This window comes from Argiope bruennichi, chromosome 7, assembly GCF_947563725.1.
Source record: "Argiope bruennichi chromosome 7, qqArgBrue1.1, whole genome shotgun sequence".
Taxonomy (NCBI): domain Eukaryota; kingdom Metazoa; phylum Arthropoda; class Arachnida; order Araneae; family Araneidae; genus Argiope; species Argiope bruennichi.
The window spans coordinates 29,464,295-29,491,280 of NC_079157.1; the positions used below are offsets into that span (position 1 = coordinate 29,464,295).

General features: G+C 29.7%; 1 protein-coding gene across 3 annotated transcripts; it reads right to left on the reverse strand.

The window, feature by feature from the left end:
• LOC129976180 (zinc finger protein 431-like) lies at window positions 1-26,537 on the reverse strand. Of its 3 annotated transcripts, XM_056089614.1 has the most exons (4): window positions 26,314-26,537; window positions 21,734-22,024; window positions 10,575-10,670; window positions 1-2,514 (listed from the first exon to the last, which is right to left on the reverse strand). In XM_056089614.1, the coding sequence occupies exon 4, from the start codon at window positions 1,923-1,925 to the stop codon at window positions 822-824; it is 1,104 nt and encodes a 367-aa protein (XP_055945589.1). In that variant the 5' UTR covers window positions 1,926-2,514; window positions 10,575-10,670; window positions 21,734-22,024; window positions 26,314-26,537; the 3' UTR covers window positions 1-821. The 3 variants fall into 3 exon arrangements, with proteins under 3 accessions (XP_055945589.1, XP_055945591.1, XP_055945590.1); XM_056089616.1 differs by lacking the exon at window positions 21,734-22,024; XM_056089615.1 differs by lacking the exons at window positions 21,734-22,024; window positions 26,314-26,537 and adding an exon at window positions 16,697-16,768.
• Between the last annotated feature and the right edge of the window lie 449 nt (window positions 26,538-26,986).

The window sequence follows — 26,986 nt, forward strand, 5'->3', positions numbered from 1 at the left end:
TTCGATGTATTTGTATACACCAGTAAAGGCATAATTAAATAAAACTTCAAGGAAAAAAGCCTATACGGGGGGAAAAAAAGGACCTTCATCATTTTGTTATAATATAAGTGGGTCAACAAATGTTTCTTTTTTAAAAAAAATTTAAAAATATATGCATATAAAAAATATAGAACATCCCGTTAAATTATAATTTCTCTTTCGCATAGGCCAGTAAACACTCAGCGTTCTCTGAACATGTTCGAGAGAAAGAAGCTTAAAACTGTCTTTGGCCCAGTACTAGAGAGAGGATGTAAGCGAACAAGATTCCATTTTGAATTATACAAACTCTATAAGCAACCACAGCAACACTGGTTATTCGGAGCAATAATTTAAGATGTCCTGGCCGTATCTGGAGAAGCCCAGAAAACAGCGCCTTCAAAATATCCACTTTTAAAAATCCTATGGGATCCTGGATGACAGGGAGACCTCCAATTAGATGGTTGAATGATGTGGAAAGAGATCTGAATGTTCTGAGGATAAAGAACTGGAAGGGAGTTGCGGGAAATAGAAAGCGCTGGAAAGTGCGCGTGGTTGAGGCAGCCAAGGTCTGCAAGGGGCTGTTGTGTGTTGTGCTCATAAAGAAGATAGGCCATTAAATGTCTTTTAAAATTTCCTGGTTAAGAAAACGCTTTATTACATACGTCACAACTTGGGTCTTTCTTTAAATGTTTGCTTAAAATGCTTTGATGAGAACACCCTTTATTGCATATACACAAACCTATGGGTTCTTCTACGTATGTGTTTTTAAAATTATAATCAGGAAAAATGCCTTACTGAAGATACTACACACATACAGATTTTTCCGCATGCGTCAATAAATGCTTCCTTAATGTGCTTCGATAAGAAAACGGTTCATTACACACATCACAATTATACGGTTTCTCTTTCGTATGCGTCAGTAAATGTGTTTTCAAATTTGATTGTTGAAAAAACGCTTTATTACACTTATCACAAATATATGGTTTCTCTTTCGTATGCGTCAGTAAATGTTTCTTTAAATTTCCTTTGAGAGAAAAAGCTTTGTTGCACACATCACAAACATACGACTTTTCTTTTGTATGGGTCAGTAAATGTAATTTCAAATTCCCCTTCAGAGAAAAGGCTTTATTACACATATTGCAAACATGCGCTTTCTCTTTTGTATGGGTCAGTAAATGTCTTTTCAAATTTACCAATACAGAAAACGTTTTATTACACACATCACAGATATATGGTTTCTCTTTTGTATGCCTCCTTAAATGTCTCTTTAAATTTCCTATTACAGAAAATCCTTTATTACACATATCACAAACATAAGATTTCTCATTCGTATGCGTCCGTAAATGTATCTTTAAATAGTGGATCTGAGAAAATGCCTTATTGCAAATATTACAGACGTGCGATTTCCCTTCCGTATGAGACACTAAATGTCTTTTTAAACTGCTTCGACCAGAAAACGCTTTTTTACACACGTCACAAGCATAAGATTTGTCTTTCGTATGCGTCCGTAAATGTGATTTTAAAAACCTCATCTGAGAAAACGACGTATTGCAAATACCACAAATGTATGGTTTCTCATGTGTATGCGTCACATAATGTGATTTCAAATTTCCTTGTTGAGAAAATGCTTTATTACAGACATCACAAACATATGGTTTCTCTTTCGTATGCGTCAGTAAATGTGTCTTTAAATTTCTTGGTGCAGCAAATCTTTTATTGCACACATCACAAGCATATGGTTTTTCTTCGTATAAGGATTCTTTCGTATGAGTCAATAAATGGGTCTTTAAGGTAATTCGTTGAGAAAACGCTTTATTACAGACATCACAAACATACGGTTTCTCTTTCATATGCGTCATTAAATACGTCTTTAAACTTGCCTGCTGAGAATACGATTCACTGCACATTTCTTTCGTGGGCGAGCAGAAATCTTACCTTAAATTGCTTTGATTAGAAAATGCCTCACTGTAAGTATTACAAAGATAAGGTTTTACTTTCACATGTGTTAGCAAATGACTCTTTAAAATAATCTTTTCAAAGAAAATGTTTCGCCTTTTTTTGCACAAATCCATAAGTGACATTGGCGAGATTTCTGTTTTATAATGAAGTATTGTTTCTGACAAAGCGATCTGATTCATATGCCACAAATGAATTATTTGTATTTATCTAGTTAGTATATTATCCTTTAAAATCTGAAATCGACAACATATTTCCATTGCATGTATAGCATAAAAAATTTTTCTTCTCAAATATTCAACTTGATAAGATAGCACCCGTTAACGAAGAAAGCATTTAGATCATACATTTAACACTAGCTATTTCAGGCGACTGGCTTGTTCTCTAAAAATACTAAGAGCGCTTAAATTTTCTATCTATATTCATAACTGAATTTTGATGGTGCCATGATGAAAACACTTTTAAATTTCAATCTTTTTGAACAATCACTCATACTATTTTAGAATCGACATATTTGTTCTGTTCATTACTTCCATACACCTAGTTAGGGAAACAAAACATATTAGTATTTATACTTGAAGTAAATAATAAGAACAACAAAAGCTTGTACAAATTCATTAAAAACATATTTTACAACGTAATGTATTCATTATATGAATAACAAACAGCATTCCCATTTTTTTTTAGATTTAGCGATCTTAGAAAAATATGATATTAATAAGAAATAACGAACAAAATATTTCAAATGAAATCAACACGGTAAAGAAATACACCATTACATAATGTATTGAAACTTATTTATAAAAACTGTTAAATTTAGAAGGATATGTCATTTAATCATAATATTTAAGAGATAAATAATCAAATATAAAAATGAAGTTCAATAACCTTTTCTGAAGTTATATCTTAATTAGATGTATCATACTGCTATGAAATATGCTTCAATCAAATTTGATACTTCTCGAATAAATGATGCACTCTTTAAAGCATTTACATTCAATCTCATTAGAAATATATATGAATTTCATTTAACATAAATAAACTCTTTGAGAATTAGATTACAGAGAAAACTTTAGTTTTATATACAGGGTGACCATAAAATAACATTCTCTGTTTGGCTGCATCTACAGTTAAAACAAATGAATGAAAATGAAACCACATTTCCTACACATACTGTAGAAGACATGGGAAAATAAATTCGCAGAAGACGAAGAAGGAAAAAAAAAAAAAAAAAAAAATTAGCACGAAAAGTTGCCGATAGAAGAAATATTGGCGTTGCTGTCTCGTATGAACGAATCAATTTGCATATCGGGATGGATTATGTAAAATTCCTAGTGCGTAAATGACAGTAATGCCATGCATTCCTTCTAAAAAGGGAAGAGCAAACGACTTATTTAACAGTTCGTTCTTCACCATTGATGTGTTCTTGACTGTTGTTAGTGATTGAATGTTGATATGTTCTTAATAAGCGCTCTATGTTACCTCAGCATTTTTTATTGGTAAAACTGTTCTACACTAAACAGTGTAATGGAGTGGCTGTTCTTAAGCAAATCTGCATGTCTTATGTACAGAACATGAGATGGGATGTTATGTACATCGGAATTGACAGTTTACACTCAGCATTGGAGAACATCAAGCAATATGTTGTACACAGGGAAGGTCAGTATATTGAAAATGTTGCAAGGCTTCCAAGGGCACTCTAAAATTGACGAATAAAAAATCCTTTTCTGTGAATTTCACGAATTCATTCATAATTGTACTCTCACAGCGCCAGTATTTCTCCTAGCGACAACTTTGTGTACTAATTTTTTCCGCCTGCGGAATTTATGTTTCCATGCCTTTCACAGTTTGTATATGAAATGTGGTTTCATTTCGTTCATTCGTTTTAGCTACAGATGTCGGCTAACATGGAAAGTTATTTTATGGCCACCCTGTAGATACATCTACATACTCTGTTGATACATACATACATTTATATAATTTTGCTTACATCCCATTGTGAAGTTATTAAAAGGCCGCTAAAACAACTAAAAATTACAAAGAGTTATGAAAATGTTTTTACTTGCACAGCGTTTTTGAGTCGACTTATTTTACATTTTGTCTCGGAAATTGGTAACACTAAAGAGAGAAAAAATTAATTTTAAGGATAAGTTTCATCAATTGGCCGAAACTGGCGCTTTTAAATGAATCCGACTGAAACTGAAATTCGGGAAATTTGGAAAAAGTAAGGTAATCTAAGTGAATGGCAATCCAACGAAGACCGACATCCTCCCCTTCATTTTCTACAACACATCTTTAAAAAGAAACATTAAACAAAAAATAAGATATATCAAGCATTCATGTTATTAATAAAGGAGAAATGCTCCTGTTTTCATATAAAAAAAAATTGGGAAAATATATGTGAATTAGAATATCGGTGGCAGGCATTTTATTTTTATATCTTGAACTTTTTTCCGCGAAAATTCACTCAACTTTAACCATTTATCAAAACTCAGCAGATAAACTTCGCCATACATATGAATTTTTATTACAATGACGACGATTTGTTTAATTCTTAGTAAAAGTCTTATGGTAAAAAAAAAAAAAAAAATCAAGAAGTGATCTCAAAGAAGAGAAGATATTTAAAAAAGTTTCCTACATTAAATTTTAAAATTCGGACATAAAGGAGCAATGAGTTGACATTATGATTAAAGCAGCACGACATTTTACAGCTATAAGCGCGATAGATCCGTCTCGACACTACATATTCCAGAGGTGGGCGTTAAATCGATCGCGATTGACTGGTAAACTGCCAAGACATTTTGGGAGGGTCTGACTAATACCTAAGATGCCCATAGTAAAAGAAACATATTTATGGAATACCGATGAAAAATTTCAAAAATATTTCTGACGAGTTGTTTAAAAACGTAGGTACATTGGTTTTTAATCAGTTTCCAAAGTTTATTTAAACAAAATTTGGATTAATTACATTATTTTTATCGAAATGCTAAAACTAATTTACCCTTTAATCGCATATATCATTCGCGCATTTCTGCCAATGTTAATATTAAGTTGCTTTCAATAGAAATTTTTATTTTTACTTTTAAGAAAAAAACTAAAAGAAAATTTAATATGCCCATGTTAATTAAACACTGTCTTTTAAAATTATTGCAATTTTTAAAAAAAGGTTTATTTTGTCTCCTATTTTGTTGCTTTTAATTTTGAAAATTTAATGCTTCCAATTGGCAGATAACCTCATACTCCTATTTATTTATTTTCTCGTTTACATAGTATATATATATAAAAAAAATAGCAACCGTCAAAAAAATCGAACTCGAGATTTTGACGAATCTTCGCTTTTTAGAACTCCCTGAGTTCGAAAAACACATTTTTGGAAAATATCCGTCTGTCTGTGACATAAATAACTCAAAAACTCTTTGAGCTAGACGGTTGAAATTTGGTATATAGTTTTTACACAAATTTAAGATTCATATCAAATTTTGAGCAAAATCAGTTCAGAGGAAATCCGTCTGAATATAAGTTACCACGATAATTACAAAATGGAGAGCTAGATAGATAAAATTCGGTTAACAGGTTTAACATCTATAGAGTAGACACCTCTCAAACTTCAGAGCCAAATCCAACTATGGGTTGACTATCTGTCGGTCTGTACTTCCAGAAACAAGTAAACGCAATGACTTAAATATATCAAATTTCGCATGATATTTTGTGACTACAAGTGCAGTTTTGAGTCAAATTTTTATTTTAACTGGTTGAGAAAAACGTGTCAAACAAAAATTCGATTTTTGGATACTATTAACGCTTGCAAAGGAATAAACGCCAAATATCTCTCTAATGATGACACGAAAGATTCAGTAAAAATGCTCAAGTCACGCGAAATTAATATTTAGTAATTATTGTGCGCCACTGCCATGGAAGGCGTTCTCTGGTATGACAAGTTTATTAGAGAGTATGCGAGAAAGTTTTGAGGAAACCATTCCCTCTGGTTTGTTATTCTTTTTAGCTTGAATTCACTAAGTAAGATATTTCTTGATAAGTTTTCTCAGTTGTTATCGCATTATTATGTGCCAAATGACAAAACTGAATTTGACATTTATGACGAAACATTAAAATAATAATTAATTATTAAGGTTAAGAGTCTTAAAGGGTCGTGTATAAAAATTCGAAAAAACTTACACAGATTTTTTTTTACAGACAAATATTACAAATGAACAGAGTTAGAGCTGCGATTATTGCCACACGTATAATATAATGTTACAATATTGTAATACACATGATTCTATTATGGTCTGCACCTCAATATTTGCTTAAAATGAGAATATCAGTTTCACTGAATAAGTTTTAAATCTCGTATCTATTTCAAAAGTAACAGACTGGGCCAAATAATTAAAAAATAATAATAATAACAACATAAAAAAATTGAAATCTGCTATCGCAAATTTCAAGTCACCACGTGAGAACATTTTTTTCGATGAATTGCTTAGAGTTTGAAAGCGATACTTGAAACTCAGAATCGAAATGAAGATGTTTTGTGTTGAACGTTGACGGTTGTGATTCTGAATCTAAATGGACACGTTCTGTGTTTGAAGTTGAGTGTTGCGCTGCATGCGTTTACGCCTTCTTCGTTCCTGTTGTACAGCTATTTTACTTTCATCTTTAATTCGATCAGCTTCTAATTTTAAATTTTCATCATTCGTTTTTGTTGATTGAAAGTTTTGTCTTTGAAGGTTTGATTGAAAGTTTTGTCTTTGAAGGTTTGATTGAAGGTTTTGTTCCGGCCTCTGTTTGCTCTTTCGTTCCCTTCCTTTTTTTCTTTGCAAGGCTTCATTGGGAAAGCTTAGGACGTCCCATTTATAATTTATTCATTACCTACACGATTTCGAGCTTCAAACTCTTCTAGCCAAAACAACATCATGTTCTTTTTCTGTTCTAGTTTCGTTGCTCGGCTCCTAATAATGTAAGCGACGTAAATGTGGTATCGCTCGATAGAGTACATCGAGTAGAGTGTATCGATGCCAGTCGTAAAGAAAGTTTCTGCAAAAACGATGTCGCAGACCTCTCTCAAAATTCAAATTTTTACAATTTTGAGAGCCCATAATTCGCGAATCACTCGGAGTAGCAACGTTAAACTCGTATCGTTACGTGCATTTCGACGAGTACTATCCAACGATATGAGCAAATGCGATGTAACTCGAGTGTGTAAATTTCGAGACCCGATCTCGGACCCTATCAGACTAGAGTTTCGGGGAAAATGTCATTTGACTCTATTCATCGAGACGAGTGTTTAGACGGGGTGCACTCGTCTCTACGTTGCATAGACGCCGATATATAGCAACTTTTGGTCTGACCAGAAGTTGACGTCATCGACATCCCGAGACCCATAGTAACTCTATAGTATCGATCCGGCATTGATTTGACGAATATTAAGCAAAATCCATACTGCGCATGCGCAATGGATCCAAAATTTTGGGGAGCTTAGAGGACCTCCGGGGATATTTCTAAGTGAAAACCCCATGTCTCTAACATATGTAGTTTACGAGATATAACGAAAATCATATGCGCATGCGCGGTAGATGACACCATGGAGGATCTTCTATAGCCCTGTAGGATTACTATGGGGAAAACCCATTGTCTCTAACATATGTAGTTTACGAGATATAACGAAAACCATCTGCACATGCGCATTAGATGACTCCATGGGGGGAGGTCTTCTATAGTCCTGTAGGATTACTATGGTGAAAATCCTATGTCTCTAACAGCAGGTCAAGCTTTTAAAAACGCATCTGCTTTCAAAGAAGCAGACATAATAATAATTATGCAATACTGGTAAAAGCAGGTGAAGCAAATGACGATGAATATTGCCATTTATGCTTTATTCATTGCCAACGCGATTTCGAGCTTCAATTATTCGTTACCTTCATTTATTCAAATCCCCGTAACGAAAACAACATCATGTTCTCACATGATTAAAAAAAAAAAAAAAAAAAAAACGAGTGCACACTATTTTTATTTTTTTAAATATTTATAAAAATTTCATCGATTCAAAATTAAAACAAATTTAAAAAATACAATTATATTTTACTTCATAAATTAAATCTTAACATTCATTGTTACAATTTTTTTAACTCCATTGAAATGACATTTAAATTTTTTTAAGTCATTCATATTATTATTATTTTGTAGAAACTAGTAAAATAATATTAAACAATCTTGAATACATGCATATTTAATCTATCATCTGTATCATTAAAATATTTCATGGTTAATTTGATTTAATCACATTATTAAAATAGTGTCAAATCGTTTATTATCAAATTGTTCATTATGAAACAGTTGCATAACTCAGCTGATCCTGTGATAAGAATGTATTTTAGTTCAAATTTAATTTGACGGTCCCTTTTACTTTTAAATTTAAAGTTTCAAAATCAATTTTTTTTAATAAATTAAAATGAGAGCCGAATCTATACCTCAATGAAAACAATAGTTAACAGTCACTATGTGTTCGCATTCGAATTAATTATTGAAAATATAATTTGCAATTGCATTAAAGAGAAAGTGCGCCATTTTAATATTTGCAAATTTCTGTGTTATGCAACAAAATTTTGTATGTGCTGCACTAATACAATTGGTATGATATGAAATTAGAAGTTTAAGTTTAGAAAATGTATTCTTATAAACATATATATTGAAAATTGTATGAAATGTTTGTATAATTTTAATAAAACATTGAAGAAATTACATATACTCGTTTACTTTGTAATTTTTTTCAACACTTAGGATGAGAAACCCTTGTAGGGGTTTGTGATAAGTGAGGATAGAACCTGGGGCCTTGTCATTCGCAGTCCAGTAACATGACCATGATACGAAAACAATTGCTCGGGTAGCGTAGCTATTAACTGGCTTATATGCTATTCACCACAGACTCTCCCTCCAGTGAGTCGGAGGTGAGACGAACGATATGGCTGTTGAGTGGTGATGTATTTAGCTGTTGTCTAACGGGCCTGTACCCAGTTGAGTAGCGCCAAGCGTTATGGCGAGCGTGTGAGTGGTTGCTGCGTCAAGTGAGTCTGACGAATTTGGTTGCGGGTAGATGGAGCCACAACAGCTGTACGAAGGTTGAAGGTTCATCGTCCGAGGTCACCAATGTAGGGGTTTGTGATAAGCGAAGATAGAACCTGGGACCTTGTGATTCGCAGTCCAGTAACATAACCAGGTTACTAAAGCATATGCTGATGTAGCGTAGTTGTTAACTGGCTTATATGCTATTCACCACACCCTATTAACGAATGTAAAATATTAAAAAAAAAAAATTTTGTATATAGCAAACGCAGTGGTAGTAGAGATGATGGAAATCTAAAATTGCATCGTATACAGACAACATTTTTGATGAGAATTTTCAAAAACGTGCAAGTTATCATACAAATTTGCCAATATCATTGATTGATTTTAGAAATTTAAGGAAAAAATGTGAAATATTAACCCATTTATTTTTTAACTACCGTACATTTTCCCTTCAAAACAAGAGTCTGAACCACAATAAATATGATAATGACGTAGCAGGGGGAAAAAATTGTAAATAATAAACATTTTTTTAAACAAAGAACATAAAGTAATACAAACATAAATAATAATATATAAAAATAATTTTGATTTTACAAATCAAACACTGCTATAACTTATAATTTATAAATTCCTATATAAAGCTTTATATTCCTATATGTATACTGTAAATAAATTATATGTATGTAATTTAAATATAGTAAGTAGTTTAATAAATTTAAATCTCTGATTCCTGAAGATAGTCAAAACTCTTATAGTTACGGCAGGGTTAATTGCAAGATGGTTAAGCTACAAGATTGTATTTAAACTTCTTTTTTATCATGTGAAAGTATGATAAAATGTTTTGATTTGAGGTTTTTGAAGCTACTTTTCCGCTTTTAGGGTTATTAGAAAATGATAAAGAAGGTTATCACATTTGGTCACTTATTGCCAAGAAAAAGTTGCAACTTGGAACGGATATCTGCCATGTCCCCGAAACTCCTGTCTAGCCAATAAAGGGCAGGGTCGTAAAAATTTATCGACCGAAGAAGCACAGAGAAGAAAATGGGAATGAATGCCAAACTGCGTGGAGATGTATCGAAAAATGTGGGGATGTACATATATATAATTTTATTTTCAATTTTTCTAGCCGGCAAAAAAAGTTTTTCAGCGCGAACAATTTTGAAATGAGAGGGGGGAAAAAAAACTTTGCTTTTTTTAAAGGTTGACGATTGCACAATACAAAAGCCAAATGATTGTTCAAAACCAGTTTAAATCAGATTTTAGCAAAAAAAATTTATGGCTTCAAAGTAAAGTGTTGAAGCATGAACGCTTTTGGAATAACAAAGAAAGAAAAAAAAGGGTTGGGGGGGGGGAATCCAACGTTTTCTAAATATCGACGCATGCGTACTCTGATCGTCACGTGACTGTTTCAGACCAGCTTAAGTTAGTTAATAATTTAAATTAACACAAATAATGACTTAAAAAATAATAATGTTCTCACATGATAATATGAAATTTGCAATACTGGATTTCAATTTTTTTTTTTTTTTTATTCTTACCTTCTGGAATTTGACAAAAATACAAACAATACTGTAAGGTTCTTCAATAAATCTGCTACACAACTCAAAATTGGAATTTCATACTCTCCGCTCACCCTATGGAAAGACATAGAAAATTTGTCATTTTATTCAAACACATAATTAACGTGAATATGATTATATGAATAACACACAAACACAAATAAAAAAGTATGCCCTTTTTCGTGCAAAGTAAAATTTTCTCAATAAAATCTGCAATAGATTAAAAATCTAAAAAAATAATTTTAATTTAATGACGATTTTGATTTAACATTTTTAAAAGAGAGAATATAAAGTAATACAAACATAAATTAAAGCATATAAAAATAATTATGATTAAACATATGAAATACTAGCCGCCTTTGGCGACCAGCCGGTTCGCTAATCTTAATGTTCGTTAAAATTTTAATAATTAAATATTTTATGCAATTCCTACTTTAATAGCTTTTTCATCAAAATATTTTAAAACTTCAAATTTTGATTGTCATATAATTTATTCATAATATTATATAGGCCTTCAGTCATAACGTAATATGTATCTCTCTAATTTTCTGTTAGCACCCGTAGAATTTATGCTTTAAATTAAAGTGGAAAGAATTAATTTTCAATTAATATAATAATATTTTTTACTGAAACAAAGCATTTTTTTTATAATCTGATTACTGAAAATAGAGTCACTCAGCGTTTAAACTTTATAGGCACTAAAGAATATCTTTTTTAATTTATGTAATATCTCAAGAGTTTGTCAACAAAATTTTCTTAGATTCATTATGAGCAGATCGATTCATTAACAATGTTTAAATTTAAATGCATCAAACACTAAGAAAATAAAACGAATCGTTTAAAATAAACGGTTGAAAACAGGTTTTAAAAAAACTACTTAAAAAACGATGTACTTAAAACTATAAGCATATACAAAAAATATATAACTAACATAAATACAATTTACTTACAAAAGCATGCAACTAACCCAAAAATAATTTAAATCATCCATTGATAACGGTTGTCATGGCAACAATCAGAACAGAATGCGCATGCGTGAATTTTCTTAGCCAGTTACGTAACGCAAATACGTGATTTTTTCTACGCCAGTTGGGGTAACGCTATGCGGATTAGAAATTTTTAATTTCCTTTATTCTGTTTTATTTTAATTCAAAAGTACTTCAGAATGAATCTGAAAGATCGATTAATTAACAATGTTTAATTTTAAATGCATCTAACATTAAGAAAATAAACAGAATCGTTTGAAATAATCCGCCTGAAAAATGTTACCCCTATCCTCATTTCTGTTGGGAGGAAAAAAAACTGAAGCCTTACTCATTTGGCGGTGGGGAAAATGGAAGATTTTTTTGGCGGGAAAGTTAGTTTTTAATTAATAATTAAAATTCTAATTAAAAAATCGAAAAAAGGAACCCCAGGTGCACATTCCCAACCTCCAAGGTATACATGTACCAAATTTGGTAGCTGTAGGTCAAACGGTCTAGCCTGTAGAGAGCCAACACACACACACACACACACACACACACACATATTGAGCTTTATTATAAGTATAGATTACTGTAACTAACAATTTATAAATCACTATATAAAGCAAATCTATTTAGCAAATAAATAATTGCCACAAAGGGTTACAGTGACTCCATATCTCGATTCTGAAATTAAATGTGCTTTACAAGTCTAAAATTTTGAATAATTCAGAATATTTAAGTCATACAGTTACAAAGATGTTTATTTTTAAAAAATTAGTTTTTGACTATTTTATTCACTCAAGAAGTCTGATTATTTCACTGAGCTTGATATAATTTTACATTTTCCCAATATCTTACTTATATACATTTTTTTCTAAAACAAAATCCAGGACAGTAAACCATTAAGAAATTCTAGATTCTAAAATTTTTTAAAATCTAAAATACAATCAGCCTTGTATAACAGAACAATTTAAAGCTGTTCTAATATAGACTTAAGAAGAATGATGAACTATTTCTCACTGTTCATTTCACTTAGATTTTGAATAATATTCCACATTAGAGATATTTAACTGGCCCTTTTAATAATTTCACTATACATAAATAGCTGGTTTTGAATTAAAAATCAAATCAATCACATATAAAAAAATAAAGTCAAAATTTAATTTTGCAAATGTTTTCTTTATATGTCATTGTATGTACAAATAAACAAATCTTCATGACATGATATGATGATAGTCTTTTAAGAATCATTAAATATAAATCTTTAGTTTTAAAAAAATAAGACTTATTTTTAAAAAATTCTCAGATTTAATACAATTTAAAGATGTATTTTCGTATACAATTAAAGATGTATTTCATATATAGATTTCTACCCAGGTGTTATAATTAATATGAAAACAATATTTGCAGTACTTTTTTTAAAACATGTAATAGAATTATTCCTCACACTGAATAAAAAGATAAGTAATTTTAAACATACATTCCCACTGCCCATAAAAGACATTTTATAAACATTTTTAAATATAACTGGAAAAAAAAGAATATTCTTTAAATTTTATCATACAAAAATCCTGTAGTAAAAAGACTTCAGCAATAACAAAAACATTTGAATAACTTTAATATTTCATTAGCAAATATGATTTAAAAATCTGAAGGAAATCAGACGCAACAAAAATCGAATATTTTAATAAATGTTTTTATCTAGCAGAATGCAAGATATGCATTAAATTCATGGTATGATGTTGGAATTATTCATACAATTGAGGATAATCTTTTGTTCTTCTTTAGTGTCATGTTTACCACACTGCATAAAAACTACAAAAAAAAAAAAAAAAAAAAAATCATAATTTCATCAATTGCCAATGAAATACTTTTATATTACAGAAACAGTTGTACATTAAATTTATTACTAACATATGTAAACTTCAAAAAATATGTGGGTAAAATATTTCAGGTAAATAAAGTAAACTCCCAATGTAGCTTACATGTTTAATAATTTGAAAAAAAAAATGATATGGAGGAAATTAAAAGAAGATATTTTGCAAATAAAAATAATTAGAAATATATCTAATTCTATGTCTGCTTACTAGACATGAACAACTTCACAAACAGAAATATGTGATAAGTTGTACAGAGTTCAAAAGATTTGAAAATTGTAGCAGCCAGATTTGAGGCACAGATTGCAATTCTTGCATCCATTCATAATGTAACAGAAATTCTGCTTATTGATAATATAGCAATTAATTGTAACAATCATATATATTTATATAACTTTGAACACTAAAATTACGGACTAAAAACGTTTTATTTAATTGCACATATTCACAATACTAACATATTTGGAAATAATTGTGTATAGATTCAAAATATTCCAAATACATGCTACTAATTTAAAATTAATCAAAAGAGATACAAAACATTTTTCAATTACACACTTTATTAATATTTATAAATAATTAAAAGCAGATTCATAATTTTTACCAAATACAAACAACAGTTACATTTGACAATGACTGAAAACAGATTGTAATTTTTCAAATACACATTAAAATTATATTTATTAAATCAGTGAAAATATACTTCAAATATCTGAAATTGCTATTATGAAAAATCATTAAGGCCTTTGACATTGGAATTTATACAAAAATAAAAATAAATAGTAAATTATGCTGGATAATTATGATGTTACTTTTTTTTCACTGGATCACTGCATCAGTTTTCTTACTTAAAAGATTTAAAGCTATTGTTTTAGATTCATTAGAGTGTGGTGCAGTAATATTCTTATGTGAATTTTTTCCCCCTTCTATTAAAAAAGCATCTTTACGGCTCAAGGTTTTTTATTGGCTCAAGCATTCCAACATGAATTATATAGCATGCTTCCTAGATGCATATTTATATATATTCCCGCATGAATTATATAGCAAAATGCCCATGATGTACAACAATTCAAATAAGAAGCAGAAACATATTTCACATAATCTGCTGTTACAACATCATTTGATAAAATATTCACAACATTTTGCAGAAGTATTTCAAATGTTGCACTATCTTTTTCAGTTAAAAGAGTTCTCAACATCTTATATACCTTGGCTTGTTTTTGCAAACATTTGATTTTATTAAGATTTTTGTACTACACTTGGTTAACATGCAAAGTATAAAACAACCATCATATATCTCTCTCTATCATGAGTTTTTTGTATCATACATATAAATGTTAAAGTTGTGAATCTTCATATTCAATGAGAAATTTACTTCTTGAATACATTGAAATAAATCATACTGAAGAAGCTAATCTCATATTGGTCCAGTCCTCATCAACATATTCATGTCCACCTCATGAAGCAACATTTAATGAATTTGTTTTTTTTTTTTATAAAGCATAAGAAGGTCCATGCCTTATCCAAAATTCCCAAACCACTATTCCACCTGTAGAAAATCCTTCTCCTCCATTCAACAATGCAAAAGGCATAAAAAATTTTTTGTGCAAATTCCAAAGAAAAATTTCCGTGCGGTGAGAGTAAATATGTATTTTTTATTAAAAGTCAACTGAATATGCATATTAAGAAAATTCATCCACATTTAATTAAAAGAAATGCAGGTTTAAATTTCAACTGTTGGAATGATATCAAAAATTGGAAAACAGAAATTGAACTACAGATTTCAGCATCATATATAAGAACTTGAAAGCAATATTCTTCTACACTACCATGTATATGTGTCACCGTAGTGAATATTTCAGCTCTAAGGACAAAGGTCTTTGCCATATAAAAACCAGTTGGATGGAACATGCAAAATAAATTCATATTGCCCAGATTTCATATCTGTTAAAAGCTGTAAAGAGTCAGGCCAGTTCCATATTAAATATTTTCCCACATGTGTAAGATACACCTTCGATGTAAAACATCTTAGGCTGAGTGAAAAAGAAAAAGAGTAATAGCTGGTCATTTGATAACAGGTGTCTCAGTTTCACATATTTTAAACAACATTACATACACATCTTCTTCAGCTAAGTGTTTAGCTGCAACAACAGCTCAGGATATTAAAAAAATTTTGTATCAGTATCAAATAAATGAAGACCCCATTACAAATGAAAATGGTATTCCTTCTATGGAAGCATTGATATATAAAGTGTTGGCACTGGATCAGAATCAAATATTAAAGAATAAATTACCAGGACAAGGCAGCTTTGAATTTCCTGATTCAGAAAAAGATGATTTTATCTCCGGCTTTATAAATGAAGCCCAGGAAGAAAATTTTTAAAAATATGGAAATTAAGTGGTATGTATTGACACATGTCACCAACAAATATAACATACAACTGACCAGCCTGCTAATTAAAGATGATAATTGGGAAGATTTAACTGTTGTTTTTTTGTGGAGCAACAGGCAACATGAAATAGCTTTCAGATAATTTTTTTTTCAAAAAATAAAAGCTCGGATTGGAGACATGAAAGTTAATGCCTTTATGTCTGATGATTTTAAAGTTTGGTATGCTATTTTTGCCTTCTTTAATGCTTGGTGTACTATTTTCAGTAAATCTGAACTTCTATGTTTTATGTGACTGGCAGGTAAAAAGAGCACTAACAAAATGTTTGATATCTGAAGCAATTAAAATAATAAAAGAAAAAAATCACTGAAGTTTTAAATCGATTATACAAGCTGTTTAATGAAATCGATGAAGCCACATTCAAAACTTTATTAAATATATTTCAGTCTAAAATCCTTTCAGATGCTGATATTTATATAATATTGGTTATTTCATAAGTAACCATAATATAATAATCATAAGATATTATATTATTATTCATAAGTAACTAACATAACCCACCAAACAGAGCAGTGGACAGCTTGCTATCACATTATGCCAAAATCAACATTAATATAACTATGGAAAGATGGCAAAAAGTCTTGAAATACAATAACTGCAAGGAAAATTTAGTGGATGATTGGATAAAGCTACACCCAGATTACTTAAAATTTAAAGGCTCAAATAATTAACCTCTGATCAAAAAAGAAAACTACAAAAAAAAAATGTGTGTGATTAGAAACAATTAAAATTGCTGATGAATTGAAAGAACATTTCCAAATATTTGCTCAGTCAAAAAATACATGAATAATAACATCGGGGGTTCTTACCTTAGGACGGATGGTCGCCAGGAGATTATCGCCAAGTTGTAAACAAAGCCAGCGATAGGTCACCGACGTCGGTTACCCACTAAAGAAAGTCGTTCGCGCACAATCGGATAGAATAGAACGATTCATTTCAGTGAATGAACCGTATTAGTTCGGCACTTTCTACAACGCCAACTTGGTTAAGTTTTCATTTTGACGATCCGATGTTCGCGGAAGACTTATTTCCACTGTGAATCTTTGTTTTCGTAAATATAAACAGAATCACTTATTTGTTAATATAAAGAGAAACACATACTTATTTTGAAGTGGGCGTTATAATTTATACTCTCATTTTGGATAGGATGATATGCTAGGAACTGTTTTATTTTCTCAGTTTCATTTGTGCATGGCTGAAAGACCGCTTATTGTTTCGGAAAGCGGTATATTGATTTATAAATCTTTGTACTTCTTTGGATAACAATAAGAAAATATTATATTATTTATGACAAAATAGATGATTAAAAACCTCGAAGATGGATAGTTTGCTCGAAGTCAGATAAAAAATGAGACATTGTCTATGAATGTAAGTTGTGTAATGTCGGTTTCTACACTGATCAGTATTTTAAGATTTTCCAAACTGCTTTAAAACGTTAATTTTTTCAATCTTTATGAAGCATTTTAAAAAATTCTTTTTCTTGTGTTTTATATTCTGCATCAATAATCTGACATTAATTTAAGTACTATCAATCATATTGAAATACACAATATTTTTTTAGTATTATATAGAAGTATTTTAATTAATTTTTAATCAAGATTGAAAATACAATATCTATTGCCACATATTTAAAAATTGTTTCACTTTTATACAAAATGATTTTTTTAACGAATTATCATGTATATTTTTACGAAATATAACACGCGTATTAAACTTAGCAGGGAAAATGCTCCGGCCTGCACGAACAGTCGGTGCTTGCCATGTCATGTCCCGTGACAGTATTTCTATCCACATTTCTACGTCTCGAGCAGGTCAAAAATTCGTATAAAAATGCTACAGAACGCAATGATAGTTTCACTAGATCAGGAGTAAATTAAGAAAAAACAAAAAATATAAAAACGCAAATTTGGGGGAGGGAAGGATTTTTTTTTTTTTTTTTTTTTTTTTCATTTGTGGAAAATTTCTGGAATTCCATTTAGTATTTCTATCCGCATTTCTACGTCTCGAACGGATCAAAAATTCGTATAAAATAAGTTACAGAACGCAATGATAGTTTCACTAGATCAGGAGTAAATTAAAAAAAAAACGCAAAATTTGAGGGGGGGGGGGAGGTTTTTTTTTTTTTGTCGAAAATTTTTGAAACTTTAGGTACATGTTCAGGCGATCCTTATTAAAGTTTACTGAGAAAATTAGCCACGAAGCAAGGAAAAGGAGTGTGAGAAGAGGAAAAGTGGACAGTGGAGTTTTGAATGAAAAACGATATAGAAGAATGGGAGAGGGGGAGTGACTGCACAGGTATGCGTGTTAATAAATTATCCAATGTAGTGTCCAATTTGCGTGTGTAAAATTTCTTCATGTATAAAATAAAAATATTGAAAATAAAATCAACATTCCTTGTTCCAAATCATAGTTTATTCATTTAAAAAATACAATAAGTAAATGAACATATTTTCTGCTAATTGTTTAACCAAACAAATTTCGAACCCTCTTCTCTCTTTTTAAAAAATAATGAATGTCTTTTTTATATATAGACTTTTTAAATAAACATATAGATCACATAAAAAATCATATTCATTTACCGACAGTGATTTTTCTTTCTTGAATAAAACACAATTTGTGTAAACAAGAATGTAATATTTAGAATCAGTAAGATTAATTTTCACAAATAAGAAATTCTGCAATTTTCATAAAATCTTATTCAAAAGTTTTGTCTTTACGGTAATTTATATTATCCATAATTACTATTTTTAATAAATGATTTTTGTAGTTAAACAATAAAAGATAGTTTTGGCTTGCAAATTTCAATTACGAATAAACAATAAAATTTATCAGATTTAAAATTCGTTTTATTTCAAATGAAACTTTAAAAATTAACAAGCCTTAATAGAAAATTCCATAACTAAAATGCTGCTTTCCATGGTAAAACATCAGTGTAAATAAAATATTCCGAATTTCTCAAAAAATAATTTACTATTCTCCTGAATAAGTCAATATATATGTTAATTAAATTCTTTCACAAGTTGTTATATTATTTTCAAATTAAGAAAATAGATCCAGAAAAAAAGAAATGTTCCACGTGTTTTATTTTTTATACTGGAGTTAAAAAAGAGCATTTCAGTTTCACAATATTTTGAAGTAAATCGCATATTCTTCGGCTCATAATTTTTTTAAATTTAAAGCTTAGTTTAATTAACAATAGGATGCTTAAAATACAAGGCATTTCTGTTGGCGAGATCTCAGACAAAAAGCTGCCGAATCTAAGCAATAAATACTGGCGGCAATGCAAACTGCTCCAACATTTAAGCGTGAATGATTGAGGTCCCGTGTAAAAGATATAAAATGCCTATGTAAGCCTCTCAGATAAAAAGCTAGGGAAGAAAAATATAAATAATGAAGAAATTAAAAAGAAAAATGGTATAAGGTATAATCAGTTCAGAAATACATTCGGTTTAACAACTTTTAATAAATGGAAGTGTGTGTTTTGGCCAGCATAGCATTCACGCGTTATCAAATTTTGTTCCCATATAACTTACAGATCAAGAGAATCTTAAAATCATTCTTCACACGAAAAATCTCTTTCAAAAAAAGTCACATTCATTTCTCTTTATTATGTATCAATACCATCACATTTTTTTTTTTTCACAGAAAGTGCTTTACTACTGGATCAAAAACTTAATATTTCTCTATCAAATGTACCAGAAAAATTCTTTTTAAATCTCTGTCTAAATAATGTTTTAATACTAAAGCTTCTCTTTTATATTTATAGATAAATTCTTCTTTAAAATGGCTATTAAGAAAATGCCTCACAATTCACAGGTGAACGGGTTCACCTGTGAATTGTGATTCTTGTCAAGAGAATGCTCTACTACATAAATCGGAAGTAGCATGTTTTCTCTTTCTTATACGACAGTAGACTTTCCTCAAGTTTTTCTTTTTAAAAAATAATTTACTACTCAAGTCAAGGCATTATTTTGTCTTCCGTATAAATCAACAAAAATGAATCTTAATTAGCTTACAGATATCAATAAAAACTAGAGTCTACGTCATAAAAAAAAGCTCTATTAAGCACCCCACAAAAGTGAAACTGTAAGTGCTTCAGTAAATGTCTATTTAATTTTAATAATCTACGAATATTAAGAAAAAAAAATACACTCATAGTTTCATTTTCATACCGGCCATCACATTTCATTAAAAAAAAATCTACCCCCCCCCCGGAAAATGTTCAACAACAGATAAGTATGGTTCCTCTTTTGCGTGAATCAGTAATTGCTCTATTAAACTTTATTACACAGAAACGTCTTACTATATACATCAAATGCACACAGTTTCTTTTTTACATATAGCAGTAACTGCCTTTTCAAATCTTTTCATACATAAAATGCTTTATTGCACAATTCACAAATATACAATTTCTATTTCGTATGCATCAGTAAATTTGTATTCACACTTTCGTGTTTAGAAACACGAGAAAAAAGATCAATAAAAGACCATAAAAATAAAGTTTCTCTTTTGTATGTATCAGTAAATGTTATTTTAAACTTTTGTTGCGAAAACACTGTATTTACAAATCACAAACACATAGTTTCTCTTTCGTATGTGTCACTAAATGTCTTTTCAGATTTTCCCGTCGAGAAAACGCTTTATTGCACAGTTCACAGACATGCGGTTTTTCTTTCGTGTGCTTCAGTAAGTGTACCTTTAAATTTCCTCGCAGAGAAAACGATTTATTGCATACATCACAAACATGTATTTTCTCTTTCGTATGCGTTAGCAAATGAGAATTTAAACTTCCCAACTGAGAAAACGCTTTACTGCACAGTTCACAAGAATACGGTTTCTCTTTCGTATGTGTCAGTAAATGTGTTTTCAAAACTTCCTTCCGAGTAAAAGCTTTATTGCACAGTTCACAAACATGCGGTTTTTCTTTTGAATGCTGAAGTAAGTGTACTTTTAAATTCCCCCGCAAAGAAAATGTTTTATTACATACATCACAAATATAGAGTTCCCCTTTAGTATGAGTCAATAAATGTACCTTTAAATTCGATCGTCTAGAAAATGCTTTATTGCATACATCACAAATATATGGTTTCTCTTTCGTATGTATCAGTATGTGTGTTTTTAAATTTCCCTTGTGAGAAAACGCTTTATTGCAGACATCACAAGCATACGGTTTCTCTTTCGTATGCGTCAGTAAATGTGTTATCAAACTTCCCTTTTGCGAAAACGCGTAACTGCATACATCACAGGTATACGGTTTCTCTTTCGTATGCATCAGTAATTGTGGCTTTAAGTATCCCTGCGGAGAAAACACCTCACTACACATTTCGTCAGCAGACGATTTCTCTTTTGCATTCATGTATTAATTTCGCTTATAATTAGTTTGATCAAAAAATGCTCTACTGCAGATATCACAGATAAGTGTACTTCCCATTTAGTAAATACCCACTTAAAACCAATCTTTAATGGAAATGTTTTGCTAGAAAAATCCCTTTTCTAGCAAAGTATATGTTATACTTTGTATTTCTTATAAGTTATGATGTAAATTATAAGTTTCTTATATCATGTCACTAACGTATAGCATAAATTTTAAGCTATTATATTAATTTGAATTCTTAAAGCAATTTCACACTCCCACTGTATATATCAAACAAATAGGTTTGCTTTTATAACATTCAGATATTGAGACTGTAAGCCTTGTTGATGAGTAAAACGCTTATTGGATAATTAGCGCAAATAGTCGTAGTACTACTATTTGTGGTCCAAATATTACTTTTCCATAATTTTAAACCAATCTTTCATAAAACTTCTCTTTTGTGAAAACACATAATTCCATATATCACACATACACAATTCTTCCTTAATATTCATCAATAATTGTTGCTTTGTGGCAACGTCATCCTCTTCCTTCGGCTTGGTCGGAGTTATCATTACTTGAGTTACGGAGTTATCATTAAATCAAATATATTTTTTTCACAGTTTGAGTTTCATAGTCTTTCACCGATTTCATAGTCTTTCACCGTCAGAAACCGATTTTCAAAAATCGGTTTCTGATATATTTAGTCATCCCATTTTAGAAGCGACATACTTGTTCAAATCGCCTTTTCCAAGAACTTAAAAAAATCAATTTATCTTCATACCTGAAATTAAAAAACTCATGAAACACAAAAGTAGCATATATATATATATAACAATGTAACCCGTTATTTAAATAAAACAAAAAAAATTAAACAATACTTTTATGTCTTAATTTAAAACAATGATAGAGCAACGTGATGTCTGCAAATAACTAAATTTAAAAAAATCAAATTCATTTCACTTTATGAAAGGAACTGCTGAAATACTGTCAATTAAAATGTAATTAGTTTTAAAAAGGATTAAAATTAGGAATGGGAAGAATATGGCGTTGAGACAACATGCATAAAATATAATTATATTTTATGCATGAATTTTAAGATGGAATAAAAAATATTTTACAACTAATAATCCCTAAAGTCATTGCCGAAAAATAGCAAGCATTAGCATAGTTATAAAAAAGAAAGAGCGAAATATTCATCGTCCTGTTACAAAGGACGGTTACTGGTGGCTCTGGAGCCAATTGCGTATTTAAAGATTTTACATTAAATGCCAATTATTATTATTGACATTATGCATTATGATGAATTTTTATTACTATGCATTAGTTATTATTAACAACTTCAAAGCAAAATATAGCATTTTCAATACAGATAGAACGCAAATGATGCAATAATTTACAATTTTATCTGCATAAATAATCCTACGCAACTGGCCTCAACGGAACCAACACACTTCCTATATCACACAGAAAGTCCAAGCACACTGGGTTTGAGAATTTTGAAAACTTTCTCGTCAGGATACGCACAATCTTAAATAAGCAAATTAAAAAGCAAATTCTGTTTCATTCGAAACAGATATAAATACCAATATTCCTGCTATTACCAAATCTTTTATTACTACAAATTAGAAAAAAAAAAAAAAAAATTCAGCTATGTTATAAAGTATTTCTTTTCTGAGACTCAAAGCATTAGTTCCAAATCTGATAACTCCATCTCTTTTTTGAATAGCACTACATTTACAATATTATATATATATATATATATATATATATATATATATATATATATATATATATATATATATATATATATATATATATATATATAATAAAAGAAACCCGATTCACAAAATCCGCAGAAAAATGAAAGATTTCCATCACGAATCGTGGACTGAGTAGTAGGTGAGCCTAAATCTAGAAGATGCTAAACTGTTCGAGGCTGAAAAGAAAATCATAAAGAAGTTCCTCCGAGATCTCCAGTATTTAACACTGATTGGTCAAAATTCCCACTATCTATTAAAGTAAATGCTTTTAAATATTATTTCGAAAACTCATTTCAGACACATCCAGAGACTTATGTTGGTAAATGCATTTAAAAAACTTCATTATCAGGAAGATAAAAATATAAAAGACTAAGAACCAGATGATATTCCAAATAATGTTCTCAAGAATTTGCCATGTAAAAACACACATAACAAAAATTTTAACAAATGCCTACAATATCACCACTTCCCTGAGTGTTGGAAAGAAGTATATATTTTACAAAATGCAAAAATCCATAAAAATTATAGACTCATCAACCTTTTAAGTAATTTCGGAAAAATATATAGAAAAGTTAAATTCTCAAGGCTAAAAGACCAAAGTGACGAGCACAATATTATTCCAAATGAGCAATAAGAATTTAGATTGACCATGGTTGCATTCACCAATTGCTGAGGATTTCCATCATCATTACACAAAGTTTTAACAACTGTACACGTGTGTCATTTCTTTCAGTTGATTGAGTCAAAGAAATATACAAAATAACCCAAAGCAACTTGCTCCAGTATCTAACTGACATTGCTATTCGCTTCCTAAATAAGAGAACATTTGAACTCTTGATTGTTAGACTGCATCTAAATTCAAAGAAACAAATCTTCTTCTTTTCCAGAATTAAACCAATTAGACTGACATTTTTAGTGCCACAATTGAATATATAAGACTTGATTTTATTACACTTGTTTGATGCTACTAAAATGCCAGATATGTACAATTATAGTTAAAATATGTTTACTTTTAATGCAGCAAGTAAATGATATTAAAAAAAGCAGAGAATTTTGAATACAGTACAGAAAATATGAATAGTCGCTTTAAAAAAAAATCTACATCAAATTTATTAACAAAATAAGTTGTAAAAAAACTAACAATAATGGCTATTAGGCTTTATTAAATCAATTAACAATGACTTAATCTAACCTGTGAATGGTAATGGATGGTTTTCTAGTTACACCACTCTGGCTTAAAGTACTATATAGGTCAGATACCATCCATGTACTATCTACTGTCTCCAGATCAGTCAGTGATTTTCAAAACACTAAGAGTCAAATAAACTTCCAATTTTCATAAAAGACATTCGACATTAGCAATTTGACTCCACATTTCCGACAATGCATTATGCCAGAAGAAACAGTTTAATTTTTTTGTCTCTATTTTCATTAGATTTAATATCATTTATTTAAACATTTTGCTTATCATAATTCCACAGGATTATGGACATTGCTGACAACATTTTTCACACAAAATAGTTTAATGTATGTTAGAGAAAGCTTTAACTCTCTCTGAGAATAAATACAAAAAAAAAAAAAAAAAAAAAAGAATTAGCTTTTATGAACAGAAAGTTTTTTACCCTATGTTTGAAAATGATTTATCATGTAAATCCAAATTTACTTATATTTTTTTTGTTTGTTTTTGTATGTGTGTGGTGTGTTTGGTTTTCGCCAAAAGCTTTTAAATAGACGACTTCCTCATAAATCTTAAATAACTGAAATATGCTACTCCTTTTCTTTTTATCAAAAAATACATTGAAAAAACTTATTTATTATTAAAAACTTATACTAAGTTCAACATCTTTTTTTAAAAGCACATCTTTTCCAGAAAAAATTTTAGGAATTCTTTCAGTTATTTCTCTCTAATATAAATTTAACTTTTATGTTACTTTATTTACAAGATAACATATTAGTGTTTTCATATATCTACTTTTTTATTCTTCCATTAAAGTTATTTCTGTGAATAAAAACTGAAAACCTAACTTTAATTATAACAATTGAAGAAAAGTGAGATATTAACAATATTATAGTAATACTCAACCTATATACAGTAACTTTGTTTTTATATTTTAAAAAAGGCCAGTTTCTTTTATATGCACTTTACCCACTTATAACCAAAAATCTTTGTCTTTGAACTTTTAACCTTTTTAAAAAAAATCATAATATATAATAAGCACTGAAATGAATATTTTAAAATGAAATGCAAATAATACTATAGTTTTAATAAAGGAAAACAGTTTGTCTTTAATAAAATGTATCAACATTTCAAAACTGAATAATATGTACTTGTGTATTAGCCACATACCAACAAATGATTACCATAAATATCATGTTAGTCTATTGACTGCCTTCACCAATGACATGCAGTTAAACCTGAAGATCACAAATGGCATGAAATTAAGCCAAATATTATTAGTATAAGATGTAAATTGACTACATATTCCCAGTAAAGAAGTATATGGCTAATATTATTATTCCTAGTTTAAATCAGGAAAATAATTGGTTGCTAGGAATTTTTAAAAAATACATTTGAAATAAAAATGTATTGTCATTCTTAAAAGTTAATTTCTATAGAAATATACAAAATAAGAAAGGAGGTCCTGTCGTGTGTATTGCAACCAACAATTAATCACCAAATATGTCATGTGCATTACAACCAATGATTATTCATGAAACATGTCAAATATATAGTAACCAATGATTATTCACCAAAGATGTTATATTAATCTGTTGAAATAATTCAACAAAGATAAATGGTTTAAGTCTAAAGTTCTTCAATGGCTTGGATTTAAGCCAAAAGTTTGCTAATAATATGCAATTAACACAGAAGTATAAAAAGCTGTACGAAAATCTGGAAAAGAAGTGAAATGCTTTGACACACTTTGTTTATAAAGGTAACTTTCAATGGACAAGCATCTTTACTCTACAATATATTCTTTATTCTAAAACATAGAACATTCACATATTCTAATTCAGAGAGTTGCATAAGAGAGTTGTATTCCATTTGAAAGAACAAGGTTAAATTAAATTAACAAAATCATCATTAAAACATTTATAATAGCTATATTTATAACACTATATGCTGAAAACCAGCAATAAGATTTTGGTACTCCGCAAAATGCAAACTAAATTTCTTTTTTTAATTACTGAACAACCAAACATTGAACTCTAAATACACCATTTCTAGTATTTAAAGGCGCAACCAACTTTTTGATTAAAGAAAGGCTCTTTTATAGAGAAAATGAGTGATTAATCAAATGAAACTTACAATTAAATATCCTGAGTTGAAGGTAAAATTCTGATATTTGAGATTTCTTGCTTGCTTTCAGGTGCTATACCTTCAGTTGAGGAATAATGAAACAAAATGTGCAAGTTCTAAAAGAGCGTAGAAACGCTTTTTTGAGCTCTTTCATAAAAAAATATATAAAAAAAATGTACAAGGGCTACAACCAGAATTCCATCTTACATAAACATGCTTTGTGGTAAGCATTATTGACAGACATTCAGAAGGACGGAATTAATCGGTCATGTCTCAATAATCATACCAGAACGAGTCCGCAAAGCAAATAGTACGCTTTAAAGGAAATTTGAGTTAAGCAGACAGTTTTTCAGATTAAAATTTTATTTTGTGTCTTGACACCATGTTAACCATTCGAAAATAGGAAAAGAATATAAAATTTTGCACTTTGTCTTGTTTTAAAAGCTTAGAATGACTAAAAATCAGGTATGATTTTTCTTCAAATTTGTCATACACTTTCACAAAGATATGACAGTCGTGGCAATTAAAGAAAATCATTCTACCAAAATATTACTAGACTATGCGCTATGTATATTTATATGTTGTATTTTACGGAAACAAAATGCAAAATTTACCACAAATGAAACAAAAAAAAGCAAAAAAATATTAATGGAAATTCAAAATTATTATTGAAATTCGTAAT

Bases quoted from the DNA above. Each gene is read 5' to 3' on its own strand.
- LOC129976180 (XM_056089616.1), bottom strand. From the start codon at position 1,925: ATGTGCAGTGAATCGTATTCTCAGCAGGCAAGTTTAAAGACGTATTTA.